The sequence below is a fragment of the Macrobrachium rosenbergii genome, chromosome 7 (genome assembly GCF_040412425.1).
Source record: "Macrobrachium rosenbergii isolate ZJJX-2024 chromosome 7, ASM4041242v1, whole genome shotgun sequence".
Lineage (NCBI taxonomy): Eukaryota > Metazoa > Arthropoda > Malacostraca > Decapoda > Palaemonidae > Macrobrachium > Macrobrachium rosenbergii.
Window position 1 is genome coordinate 25,985,001 of NC_089747.1, and position 12,883 is coordinate 25,997,883.

The 12,883-nt window shown below is 36.5% G+C and overlaps 1 protein-coding gene across 5 annotated transcripts in view; it reads left to right on the forward strand.

Annotated features, from left to right (window-relative positions):
- The window catches only part of Culd (CUB and LDLa domain), a 99,802-nt gene that overhangs the window by 7,020 nt on the left and 79,899 nt on the right, over positions 1–12,883 (forward strand). For 3 of the 5 annotated variants that reach the window (XM_067106842.1, XM_067106843.1, XM_067106841.1), the window contains exon 2: positions 490–752. The exons of the other annotated variants lie outside the window; for them this stretch is intronic. In XM_067106842.1, coding sequence (XP_066962943.1) covers positions 731–752 — 22 coding nt within the window. In that variant the 5' untranslated portion in view covers positions 490–730. The remainder of the gene's footprint in view (positions 1–489; positions 753–12,883) is intronic. 5 annotated transcript variants of the gene reach the window in all.

The window sequence follows — 12,883 nt, forward strand, 5'->3', positions numbered from 1 at the left end:
AGTGTCAAGGGGGTGAACAAACTAATGAGTTCTTACAAGGCAATGTTTGTTTAGGGTCAGGGCCAAAGTTTTGTAATCTGATTAAGAAGGATCTTGCCTGGTCACATGTCCCCTCTCAGAAAGGACAGTTTCTTCTCAGCAAGTGCAGAAAGAGTGCTGAACTTTCCAGGCCTGGTGAAAGGCGGCGGATAAAGAAGTTTTATCATACAAAGTTCACCTTCATTGCTTTGAAGCTTAGCTGTTTTCTACGGCTGAAATTCCAGGTTTTGAATATTTATTAGAAAAACAAGTGTAAAATCCGGAAACGTCCTTCTAGGTTGTAGAGATTTACATTTATAAATCAGTTCTACATAAATCTGAGCAGGTTTTTTTAATCTCTTATTTATGAATTAAGCAGTTTCTTTATTGGAATACTTTTGGGAACGTGAAGAAATTCCAGGTATTTAAAGAGAGCATTTTCCTCTAATGTTTGTGTTTTATTTTATTTAGAACCGGTGTAAAAACGACTCCAGGTTATTCCGCAAGAAGAGAGATTTTTGTGTACGTCAGAAACTTGTGTGCACTTTGACTTATATACGGAGATAACACATAGTCTGCGTACAGTTTTCGACAAAAAGAATCATGGATTAATAAGTCAGTTTTGACGTTATCCTTCCTGATTGCCATTTCCGTGGACTGACTGCTTTTACTACTGAAGGACGACCGAGGGCTGCAAGAGAAAAAGTACACCATGGCTGGGACAGTTGCAAGAGGTATGCTTCTGAGGTTTTGCTTTTCTGTATTTTTACTCTGACGAGGACTGTGGAGTAGTAGTATTTTTAGTAGTAGGTAAAAAAAATTCCCATACATCAAAGGTCTGATGATTTACTTACGTATGATATGCCTCTTGATATTTAGATTTTGTTCCACTAAAATTTCAAGAGATCTGATGAGCAAAGAAAACTCATAATGGAAACTTTTTACTGACAAATAAAGAAAACAAGTAGGGGGTCCATAAAGATGGCAATCTATAAGACGGCGTCGTGAAATGAACGTTGCGTGTGAAAGACACCTTTGGTTATATAAAAACAACTAGGTAAGGGATTGCCATATCATTTACACCTTTCATAAATAAAGAAAAAAAATTAAGAGTAACAACCAAACTTTTACCACATACTGTATTAAAACACTTGAAAACAGACAGAGCTGTGCATTTAAACATCAAAATCGGAATACGTGTTAGTAACTATAATCAGTTCACTTAATCCCATACTGAACGGACATTGCACATTCATAATGCTCGCATACGCCAAAAAAAAATGATGCACTTAAGATATGAAATGAAATGCTGTACATACAACTTCAATAAGCAACTGATAACTGTATTTACTTCATGTACAAAGTGAACACTGCTTCTCTAACAAAATCCTGAGATTCTGAGCTATTAAACTTTAGGATATAGTTCAGAATACCAAATTTCCACAATAGTTGTGCTTGTTATAACAGTGTCAACAATTGTAGATCTAATGATATTAAATTGTGAACATCTTGGCAAACAATGTCAGGTATTTTACAATGTAAAGCATTCATGAAGGCAATGATACAGGAGTAATTTTTAGAAAGGCTCAATACCATCAAAGTTCTTTAAATAAGGACCACGAAAGGGATAATATTATGGGCTGATATCTTGATCAAAGTTCAAGATGTCAGCCAATAATGGGTTGAACCCAAGATGGGTTGAACAAATGGCCATCAGGATGGGCGCCGGTAGGTGGGGACCAGAGCCCCCTCATAGTAACATCGCAAAGAATTACATAAACCATCCACTTTCATGCCTCCCAAAGAAAAGCCTTATAACAGCCCCTATATTGTCGGGCAGCGATGGAGAGAGAGCGCCAGATGATGTTACCTGCTCCTATAAACAGATATCTAGTGGCCCCGACATAAGTCCCCGAATTACATCTGGGGCACATATATTTTTAAATCACATTATGTTGGAGCCATTAGATATCTGCTCAAAGTATGAGTTGACTCCCATTTGGGGGGACAGCTACCATAAAGAGACCAGGCTGTTAGACACTGAACCATCAAATATATATATATATATATATATATATATATATATATATATATATATATATATATATATATATATATATATATATAATCACATAATGTTGACAAAATATGTGAAACAGAAATCGAAAATTAAAACTTTTACTATTGTTGGCCAAAGTAACAATCAAACTGATTTACATACACTGGAAACACTCAAATTTGAAATGCTTTTCCTGAATTAGATACATAGTCCTCCTCTACTCAGTAGTTTTCATCTTTTTAGGGTTTCTGTAAACGAAAACTACTGTGACGGCTTTGTCTGTCCATCCGCACTTTTTCTGTCCACCCTCAGATCTTAAAAACTACTAAGGCTAGATGGCTGCAAATTGGTATGTTGATCATCCACCCTCCATTCATCAAAAGTACCAAATTGCAACCCTCTAGCCTCAGTAGTTTTTATTTTATTTAAGATTTAGGTTAGCCGTGGATCATGCGTCTGGCAGTGCCTTCCCGAGGCATGCCACGCACCTTCACTCGACTAGGGAGAAACTCAGCGTTGTCAGGTGGTAGCTGATAGCTTTACACCGCATTTTTGGCTGTACAGAAAGCTCGATTGCACTGAAGAAAGCGAATCATTCTTTACTTGTCCTTTCACTTACTTTGTTGTATCCAGTTTTGTTCTGTACTTTGTACCAGCAGATTAGCATGTTTTCGCTGGTGGATATTGCTTTTGTGTATATAGTTGTAACATATTTTTTCATGTTTCTGTGATCCAGATTCTGAGATCTTTATGTCGTTTTGTGAACCTTTCATGTTCCATATGCACTTTAGTGATATACTGTATATATATATATATATATATATATATATATATATATATATATATATATATATATATATATATATATATATATATATATATATATATATAATCAGTAAGCTACAAACGTCCTTTAATATCCAATTCGCTCTGCCTCGGAAATAATATATTTTCATATATGTTACTGAAGGGGAATTTTTTAGTTGATAATAAGTTCGTCGTCCCGTGGGCTCGAACCAGCGAAGGACAAGAACTCAGGACTACAGTGGACGCATTAACCCACACGGCCAGCAAGTGAGGTACAAGTGGATATCGGTTTCATGTACAAATCCCCGTCGAACTGATTGTATATGAATCACGGTGATGTGATAAAAGTCATATTATATATATATATATATATATATATATATATATATATATATATATATATATATATATATATATATATATATAAACAAAAGGTGGTTCCAGAGAAAAAGCATAACAGCCACTGCCATATTCAAACTTTATCCGCGGAGTTACTGAATAAGCCCTGTGCAGAAAACTTCCAAAACAATGACCATCTCTTCTACGTACATAAAGGGAATCTTCAGGAGAAGATTAAACCCACACCACGCACACTGCACTGTTCACCTCCTTCTTGCATGGCCATCCATGCTCCCTGGAATGGAACTCCTCACCAATCGTCTTTTACAGTTTCTATCCAACCTTTCCTAGGTCTTCCTCCTCTCCTCTCTTCTGACACTGCTGAAATAAATGCTGTTTTCACTAAACTACGCTCCTTCATTATTTTTGCGTTACTGAGCCATCTCAAAATACTCTTAATACATCCTTTCACTGTGTCCGACCTTCTTACTACTTGTAAATTCTCCACATTCTAACTATTTAGTTATCTTGTTCTACCATAGTATGCAAAAAAGTTCATTTCAGCAACTTCAAGCTTTATTCTTTCACTTGCATTTAACAATCTAAGTTCACCGTCATGTAGAAGACATGGTTTCCACAGAAAAATTTAAGTCTTCCCAATCTCTTGCACACTCCCAGCCACTATTCTGGTTTCACCAATTCTGTAACTCACTTCATCGTTTGTCCCACCATCATTCGTTATGTCTATTTCAAAAAACCTATGCAAATCAACCCATCATATTCATTCTCCATTTATATTAACATTATTCCACTTCCTGGTCTCCATTTACCTCAAAACCTGTCACTTACTTGCTCATATTTGCTCTCTATTCTTTTTCTTGCAAACAATTTTAGATTCTTTTACCAGTTTCTGCAGTTTTTCTTTACTATCCCAATCAGAACTATATCATCTGCATACATCATCCGCTCCACATTCCATTCTTAACTCAAGGTCTCATTTCCCATATCTGCACCTACACCTAACGCCCTATCCCTGTCATCTCATATCGCTCCATCCCTAAAGATATTGAATTGTCATCGAGACTAAACCGCTCTCCCGTCTACACATTCTAACAAAGGCTTTCCTTCCATAATAAGGCCTTGTAATCGTTCTCGGTAACTTATCTGCTGTACCATACATTCTCAAGAACCCCAAAAATTGCTCTTCTAGTGCATCTGCCTTATGCTTTCTCAAGGTCCACGTATGCTACACACCTGTTTTTCCCGTCATTTTCAAGCTTCTGACATAAGATGAGTGACTCACAACAAGAGCTTTATCCATAAACCCTCTTCCTTTCCATATCAGTCCTTCTGTTATTTGTCTTACTTTTTCTATCAACATCCTACTATATAACTTCCCTGGTATGCTAAGTAACGTCATGCACCTAAATTCTTTCATTTTTAGTTTTCTGAAAAGAAAACAATTGTGCCGGCTTTGTCTGTCCGTCCACACTTTTTTTCTGTCCGCCCTCAGATCTTAAAAATTACTGAGGCTAGAGGGCTGCAAATTGGTATGTTGATCATCCACCCTCCAATCATCAAACATACGAAATTGCAGCCATCTAGCCTCAGTAGCTTTTATTTTATTTAAGGTTAAAGTTAGCCATAATCGTGCTTCAGGTAATGCAACGACACAGGCCACCACGGCCGGCTGAGAGTGTCATTACCGCGGCTCATACAGCATTATACCGAGACCACCTAAAGATAGAGTTATTTTCGGCAGTCTTGATTATACGCTGTACAGAAAACTCGATTGCTCCGAAGAAACTACGGCGCATTTTTCACTTGTTCTCTATCACCTTCACATTCATATAATGGAACACAATTATTCTTTTTTTGCTTTGGAACATTCCCCTCCTTCAGAAATAAATTTCAAACCCAGGTCAACAATTCAGTCGCACTATCACCATTGTATACATTTTTGTTCAAATCAATATATAGTCTCATTCTTCGACCTCCTCACTAACCTCCTAAGCAGCCACTTTCATAATAATTCTATACCCTATGCCAGCTGTTTTCACTCATGCACCATTCAGTTCTGACTCTCCTCTATCCACCTTACTTAACAACTTTTCAAAATACTCACTCCATTAACGCTGTTACCATCTCCCCATTTGCATCTATCCAAGTGTTCATTAAACTTTTTCTTTGCACTTGCACCAATAAAGAATAACTTTTTCTTTTCCATGAATTTCTTTTTCCCCTTCTACCCTTCTTCATATCTATTACTTTCTTTTTGCCTACTCTATCCATTCATGTGTATGCCGCCACAATCTTCAGTCATGCAGGTGCAAATTTAACTATCATTTCTCTTCCACGGCACCACTCACTGTTTTAGTTTTCTGTAAAAGAAAATTACTGATATGCTTTGTCTGTCCGTCAGCACTTTTTCTCTCCGCCCTCAGATCTTAAAAACTACTAAGGCTAGAGGGCTGCAAATTGGTATGTTGATCATCCACCCTCCAATCATCAAACATATCAAATTGCAGCCCTTTAGCCTCAGTAGTTTTTTTTATTTTATTTAAGGTTAAAGTTAGCCATAATCGTGCGTCTGGCAACGATCTAGGCCAGGTCACCACCGGGCCGTGGTTAAAGTTTCATGGGCCGCGGCTCATACAGCATTATACCGAGATCACCGAAAGATAGATTTATTTTCGGTGGCCTTGATTATACGCTGTACAGAAAACCCGATTGGCATTTTTCACTTGCTTATTTCTCTTGACACTCTCCCACAAAAACATTCAGTGAACTAATCAACTTCTCCCACCTCTGTGTCTTGGACCCCAGCCCAAAAATCATCCATTTACAGCCACATTTCCCACCTCATCCTCTCCAGCTTATATCTATCCAGACTTTTGCTTACACTGAATACATTCATCAAATTGCTCTTCCATCTGTTCTAACAAACGTAATGTAACAGACTTTTTCCTAATCATTTCCCTGGTCCAAAGTATTATGAATATTCTTCTATGGAGACCACGCGTGTCCAACAAACAAACCTCATTCAAAACAAATTTCCAAAAGACTCTCTCCAGTCCCATTTACTCCAAGAATTCTGTGCTTACCAAACAACAACGGTATTTCTCTCCCCGCACCAACGTCTGGATTTAATTTACGTACATGAGGACTCTTCTTTGTTCTTAAAACCCAGCCAAGCAGATACCAACTATAAAGCAAAGACCACCTTTCACTATCGTAGTTTTCGTCCTGCCACGCTTAGTCTTACCCATACAGTTTCAGGATTAACACATTTGTATTCCTTCTCCCGTCCCCAGATTCTTCATGACGCTACAGACAACTTTTCTTTGTCCTTTCCTCCACATACGATAATTTCTCACGTCTAGCTATCTGCCAGCCAATGACAGTCTATATTTCATCTCTATATATATATATACAGTGTATATATATATATATATATATATATATATATATATATATATATATATATATATATATATATATGTAGAATCTGCTGGTCACTTTTTACCAGACACATATGTAATTCTAATAGCCACAATGCCCTCTTAACTTCTCGAATTCTTCGAGCTTTTTTGGGTATGCTTGTAACTACAAAGCCGTAAGATCCAAACGCAAGAAATAGAAGAGACTTTGATGCCCGGTCGCGGGAAACGAACCCGCGTTCCCATAATCACAAGGAGGTGACGTTGCCGACCTGACCACGCCTTTGGATCTTACGGCTTTGTAGTTACAAGCATATCCAAAAAAGCGCGAAGAATTCGAGAAGTTAAGAGGGCATTGTGGCTATTAGAATTACACACAAACAACACACACACACACACACACACACACACACACACACACATATATATATATATATATATATATATATATATATATATATATATTTATAATTATATATATGTATTTATGTATACATATATATTATGTATTTATCAAACATAATTCGGAATAAATGATAAACAGTCGTAAATCCTGACCGGTGTGGGCTTTTTATTGCTAAACCATGCCCAGAGAACATGGTATATACTATGGTATATACTAGCAAGACAGCATATACGAACGACTGGAAACCAAGTATTTGCACCTGACAGGTGTCTTTTAGGAGGAGTCTTACCCACATTAGTGACAGGTCTACTTTTTACAAATCCGATTATCTAGCTGAAGCCCATTTTCCTTTTACTGGTCTCTCAACCACCTTCCCTAGAATTAAATTTCTAAACATTTCTTTTAAAATTGATGGATCATCCCTTGATTGACATTCAAGTTCTTAGGGAGACATTCTTTTATAAAACTAGACTCAATGAGGGCAAAGTGAAATTTAATCCATAGCCTAAGACACAGGCCATATTTCTATCAAGGTGCCTGTTCTATAGGTTGAATTACAATGTGTGCAGAACACCCACCAATATTTCTGCCTGTGTTCATTTTTATTCTGGTCACAGCAAAAAAGTTAAGATATCAGTTTTCACATCCATGCTTTCAAGAGGATTACATATCTGTAGCCCTGGATACACTGATGATGGAATACATATGATTTTGAAAATAAGAAAGAAATAAAAATATTCTAATTTCCTCCAAATTTCACTTTTGATGGTAGGCATTGTTGATGTGACCCCAGCGCTAAGTGTTTTAATATTTCCACCTTTGACTTTTTAGCTTAGGATAGCTCTGCTTTTACTTCTGTTCACCTCTCTGATATCCGGGATTTGGGCTGTGACATTCAACTTGTTGGAAACAACTTGCCTTCAACGCTTATCAACATACTGTACAAGGCAGCTGCCCAGTGATGTTTCACCGGTTCTTTTCAAATTTCTCACTACAACTTATACTGACACTTCCATTATAAAAGCAGAGTCGGTGCCTGCTATAAACCTAGCTCAATTTTAGTCACACTTGCAATTCTTGAACCTCCACCCTATGGTGATATGAGGATAAAGTTGTTCCTTGCAATTTCATTCCAATTCCTCAATTTTGATATAGTTTTCCACATTCCACTTACTGCTACTTTCTCATTCCCATGCTGAGGTTCACTGCACAGAAGTGTAACTCTGCTTCGCCCGCGAACTTTTTCCTATTAACAAAATGGAACAGATACTCAGGATCCAGTATGTGCTTGTCTATGACCATGTGTCAGATATTCTTGATTGTTTCCTCATGTTTGATCGTTTCCTCTTGTTAACTTCTATCAAATTTCTTTCCTTGCAGAGATTTGTATCGTTACTTTGATGCTGCCTCTTCTGTCTTTACCTCTCCACCACTGATTCCTTCCACACTGTATAACCTTTGGTAGTTTGTGAATTACAATCTTGGTAACATACAAATATTCGTCCTTGATTTTCTCTAAATGAGACTGATTCTTTGGGAGCTGAAATCCTGGTCATGCGACAACTGATGTTAGTGAGGTCGATACCTCATATATGGAGGTGTTCCTTCTTTTGTTATAACTTTTCTACCTGTAATACTTCATTTAACTGCCAATGCTTATCAACCATCCGATCAAGAGAGCTTAACTCATCCATAGCTTCCCCTTCTGCTGCTGCCCAAATTTCTTGCTAAGAGGAAACCTTTCCTCCTGATCAAATTATTCATTTTTGTCATAGCCAGCAATTCTCCTCTTTTCTGCAACGATGGATCTGGAAGTCTGTGTCAGTGAAAAGATCACGCTCATTTTTCAGCACAATCTTCCCTTTGTGATTCTAAAAACTTAGATCTTGGAGGATAAGAAAGCCATCTTACCTCAACTATATTCTTACCCAATACCCCGAGAAATGTGCAAATGGACTGTCTCCTATGCTTTGCTACCTTTTCACCTGGTAGTTAAAACCTGCCGCTATCCTTCCTTGTAGTTCAAGTCATCCCAACGGGAAAAACTGCTATACTGTAATCTTTCCAACTGCAGCCGGGAAATTCAGTACCTCCAAATCAGCTTCTTTCCGTTTTCCTTTCATCTGTTCAATCTAGTATTTTGTATTTTTTATAATATTTTTTTAATATATCTCTTCTATCAACATCTGTGGCATTTTGGTTGCTTCAGCTTACAGTGGAGATATAGGAAAGGTGTCTGAACTAGATGGTATCCCTGCACAATTCCTCAGTGAGTGTACAAATGGGCTTACCCCTCTTGCTTTACTGTATTTTTCATCTGATAGTTCAACCCTCCACCTATCATTCCTCTTAGTTTAACTTATCCTAAAGAAAATAGATAGCTGTAATCCTTTCATGTACCACTCCATTGCTTCAATTCCTATGGTCATGAAACTATTTGAAGCCTAGAATGCTCCCACATTCTTAAATACCACTGACTATTACTCCCATTTTTTTAAACATCATGACGCAAACTTTTATTTTCTTATACATTTTGACTTTCATAAAGCAAGATGTATTGGTGACCTAGCTAATTTCACTGTTATTTTGCCATCTTTTCTATAGACTTTGGGAGAATAATTTATCACTAAACTTGGTGATTTTAAAGCATTTAAAGGAGTATTGTGTTAGGAATTATTACCTAAAAACTGGTAATGGTTTGAATCTTTTCTGTGAACTTACTGGATGCATTTTTCAGACAGCGCTATATCTCCAAAATCTGCTCCCACTTTCGTTTCTTTTGAGGTCTCTCAAAGTTCAGTTCTTCCACCACATCATTTGGAGATGAATGTCATAACAAATATATTGAGAAACATCCCCTTTCCATTACAAGTAACTTACCGATCACAAAGAGGCTTAACAAAGTAAACCTCACTGAACCTGATTGGTGGTTGGAGGAAAATGCTAGAAATTACTAAATAAGCTTTTCCATGGGCGTACAATAATATGGCAAACAGATGGAAGACCCCCCCAATTTCATTTGAGAGTAATATCAATTTCTGATAATTGGTCCTTTGACTGCTGTGAAAATTTTCATGAGTTTACTTAGTCATTTTTCATTGATTGTTTCTCTTGTAACTATATCAGCGTTTTTCCAGCACCTACTTTATTAAAAATACAGGAGTTGCATCATGCAACCATTCTTTGCATAGCTCAGTCTAAAAGCTCTCCAGAACAGTGTTTAGAAGCCACTAAGGACCACACTGTGGTCGTTTTCAAAAACACCACACTGAAGCTCATAATAGAAGTTTTACAAAGCATAAGGAAATATTTTGCCTGCGATGCTTTACCAGGCTTTTCCAGTCAGTCATTTCTCCCATACTCAACTAACAACGGCAAACCTTGCTTATCTTACCTATTTCTTCTTACTGTTTTAGGTTCTGGGCAATGGTGATTTTGAAGGAACAAATAACCCATCTCAATGTAAAACTTGTAGCTTACATAGGAAACCTATGACTTCATAAGTTCGCAATCATCATCTCATCCCCTTATTTTTCTAGTCTTGAAAAGTTATTCATTACGTTCGTCATTTCTTAAAAGAATATATGGTCATAAACCATTCAACATACTGATACTTTACATTGATAAGTAATGAAAGCCTCTTCCATTATCCTTTCTCAGAATCTCAGTTAAGGCATTCACCATGAAAACTTTTGTTTGAATCTCAATTATTAACATAGGCTAAATGTAAATTTAAAGGAGTAAACACAGCCAAGATTCCCATCCTTTAACAAGCGGAAGACGCCTTTGGAACAATGGTGAGATATACTCCTTACTTGTACTGTGTTGCCTACCATAGAGTGGCTTCTGACTTTGGTTGCACAATTACTGAGGACTCATACTGAGAAAATAAGGAAGCCCTTCAGTGTACATGTGGCTTGTCATTTCTTTTATGCTAGCTTAGAGAAGCGTTTGATATACAAGTGATTATATCACTATCAATAAGGTTATCAGAGGTAATTTTACCCAGACCAGTGATTTGAGAGATTTGGCAATACTTGGGATTTATTCAGTACTGTCTTTGGGAAGAAACCTTGCAGAACGCTAGGCTTCAATAACGAATTTCTCTCCAAATTCTGTTTTTTCACATCAAACAATTGTATTTTTTCTGGTATTGCCACCGTATTAAGCTTACTACATGATTTTAGACATGCTAAGAGGGTAGTACAGGATACTGCATAATCTAGTGGATGAGATTGATCAATCACATTAATTTTACTTTAATTTTAATTGCATAGCCTAGCTGCATTTATCAAAATTCTCTGCAACTATTTCTTATTAATAGTGACATTTTTATGCAAATTGATCAACATCTAAGCAGTCACAAGGTCTAATTATGTAGAGACATTTTTTCTACAGAGAATATAAATGTAGGGGCCACTTTTCTGTTTCATAAGAACTGATATGTCACCTTAATGGACAGTTCGTGAGGGGTGGATGTCGGGGTGTTTGTTTTGCCTCCCGATAAGTAACGAAATCCGGCGAATAAAAAAACCTGAAGGCTTGTTAGTAACAGACTAGGTCACTCTAGACCACTCTATCTCGGGGATAACATACACTCAAGATAAATGATAATTAATAAGTGACTCTCTTACCATCGATGGCTCAGTGTTAAAAGCGTCACTGTGCGTCGTCGCTTCCCAACCAGTCGGCAGTTCGAATCCCACTGATGATGAAGCATTTATCAATTATAATTCCACCTTTTGTGTGTGTTATCCCGAGGTAGAGCAAATTGGATATTTAACGATATTTGCATATTTAAACCTGTGAATATAACAAATATCTCGGTGTATAAAATATGCTTATATACAGTATATACACACATGTATATATACATACATCTATATCTACGTCATATATATATATATATGCATATATATGTATATATATGTATATAATATATATATATATATATATATATATATATATATATATATATATATATATGTATATATACATCTTCTTCTGCAATGAAACTAATATACACCTCTGCCCATATATATACTTAATAACATATATTAGGTAATAATGTAATTTAGACAATAGCACTAATACACACACACACAATCATATACATATATGTATGTATGTATGTATGTATGTATGTATGTATGTATGTATGTATGTATGTATGTATGTATGTATGTATTAGTACTATTGTTAAAATCACATTGTTATTTTCCGTACATAAAAGAAAAGTTTCTAACAATAATATTTTCAATAATATTTAAATTTTCCTTGTATAAATTAAAAATGTTTGTACAAAAAAGTTGAAGATTTTATCCTCACTTAGCTACAGAAACGAAGGTTAGGGCCTATTCTGCTTTAACGGATCATAGACCTACTGTATACTAGACTATATACCACTGGACTATGCAGGATGCTGTGTATGCAACATAGTTACTTTCTACCTTTGTAAACTCGTGTTGCATAACTTGAATAATTGCTTTACATGTCTCTGGGGTTATATGCCCCAAGGAACGACTTATGGCCAGCAACCTCTCTTATAGTGATGTTGGTTGTCTCGTATAAGCGTCCTTTTTATTTCTAGAAGAGGGGAGACCATCTATAATAATTCCATGTCGGTCTGCTCGTCCATTCTTGGATATTTAAACCAGTACCAGGGTAAAGTTTCAATTCATTAAATTGTAGTGATAACTAGAAATTCTGAATATTCTAAGTGTTAATCTAAGTAACGAAAGAGAGGGAGAGAGAGAGAGAGAAACCTTCCGTTGTTAGACATTGATAGTTAGAGAAGGAACAGAGAGAAAGACA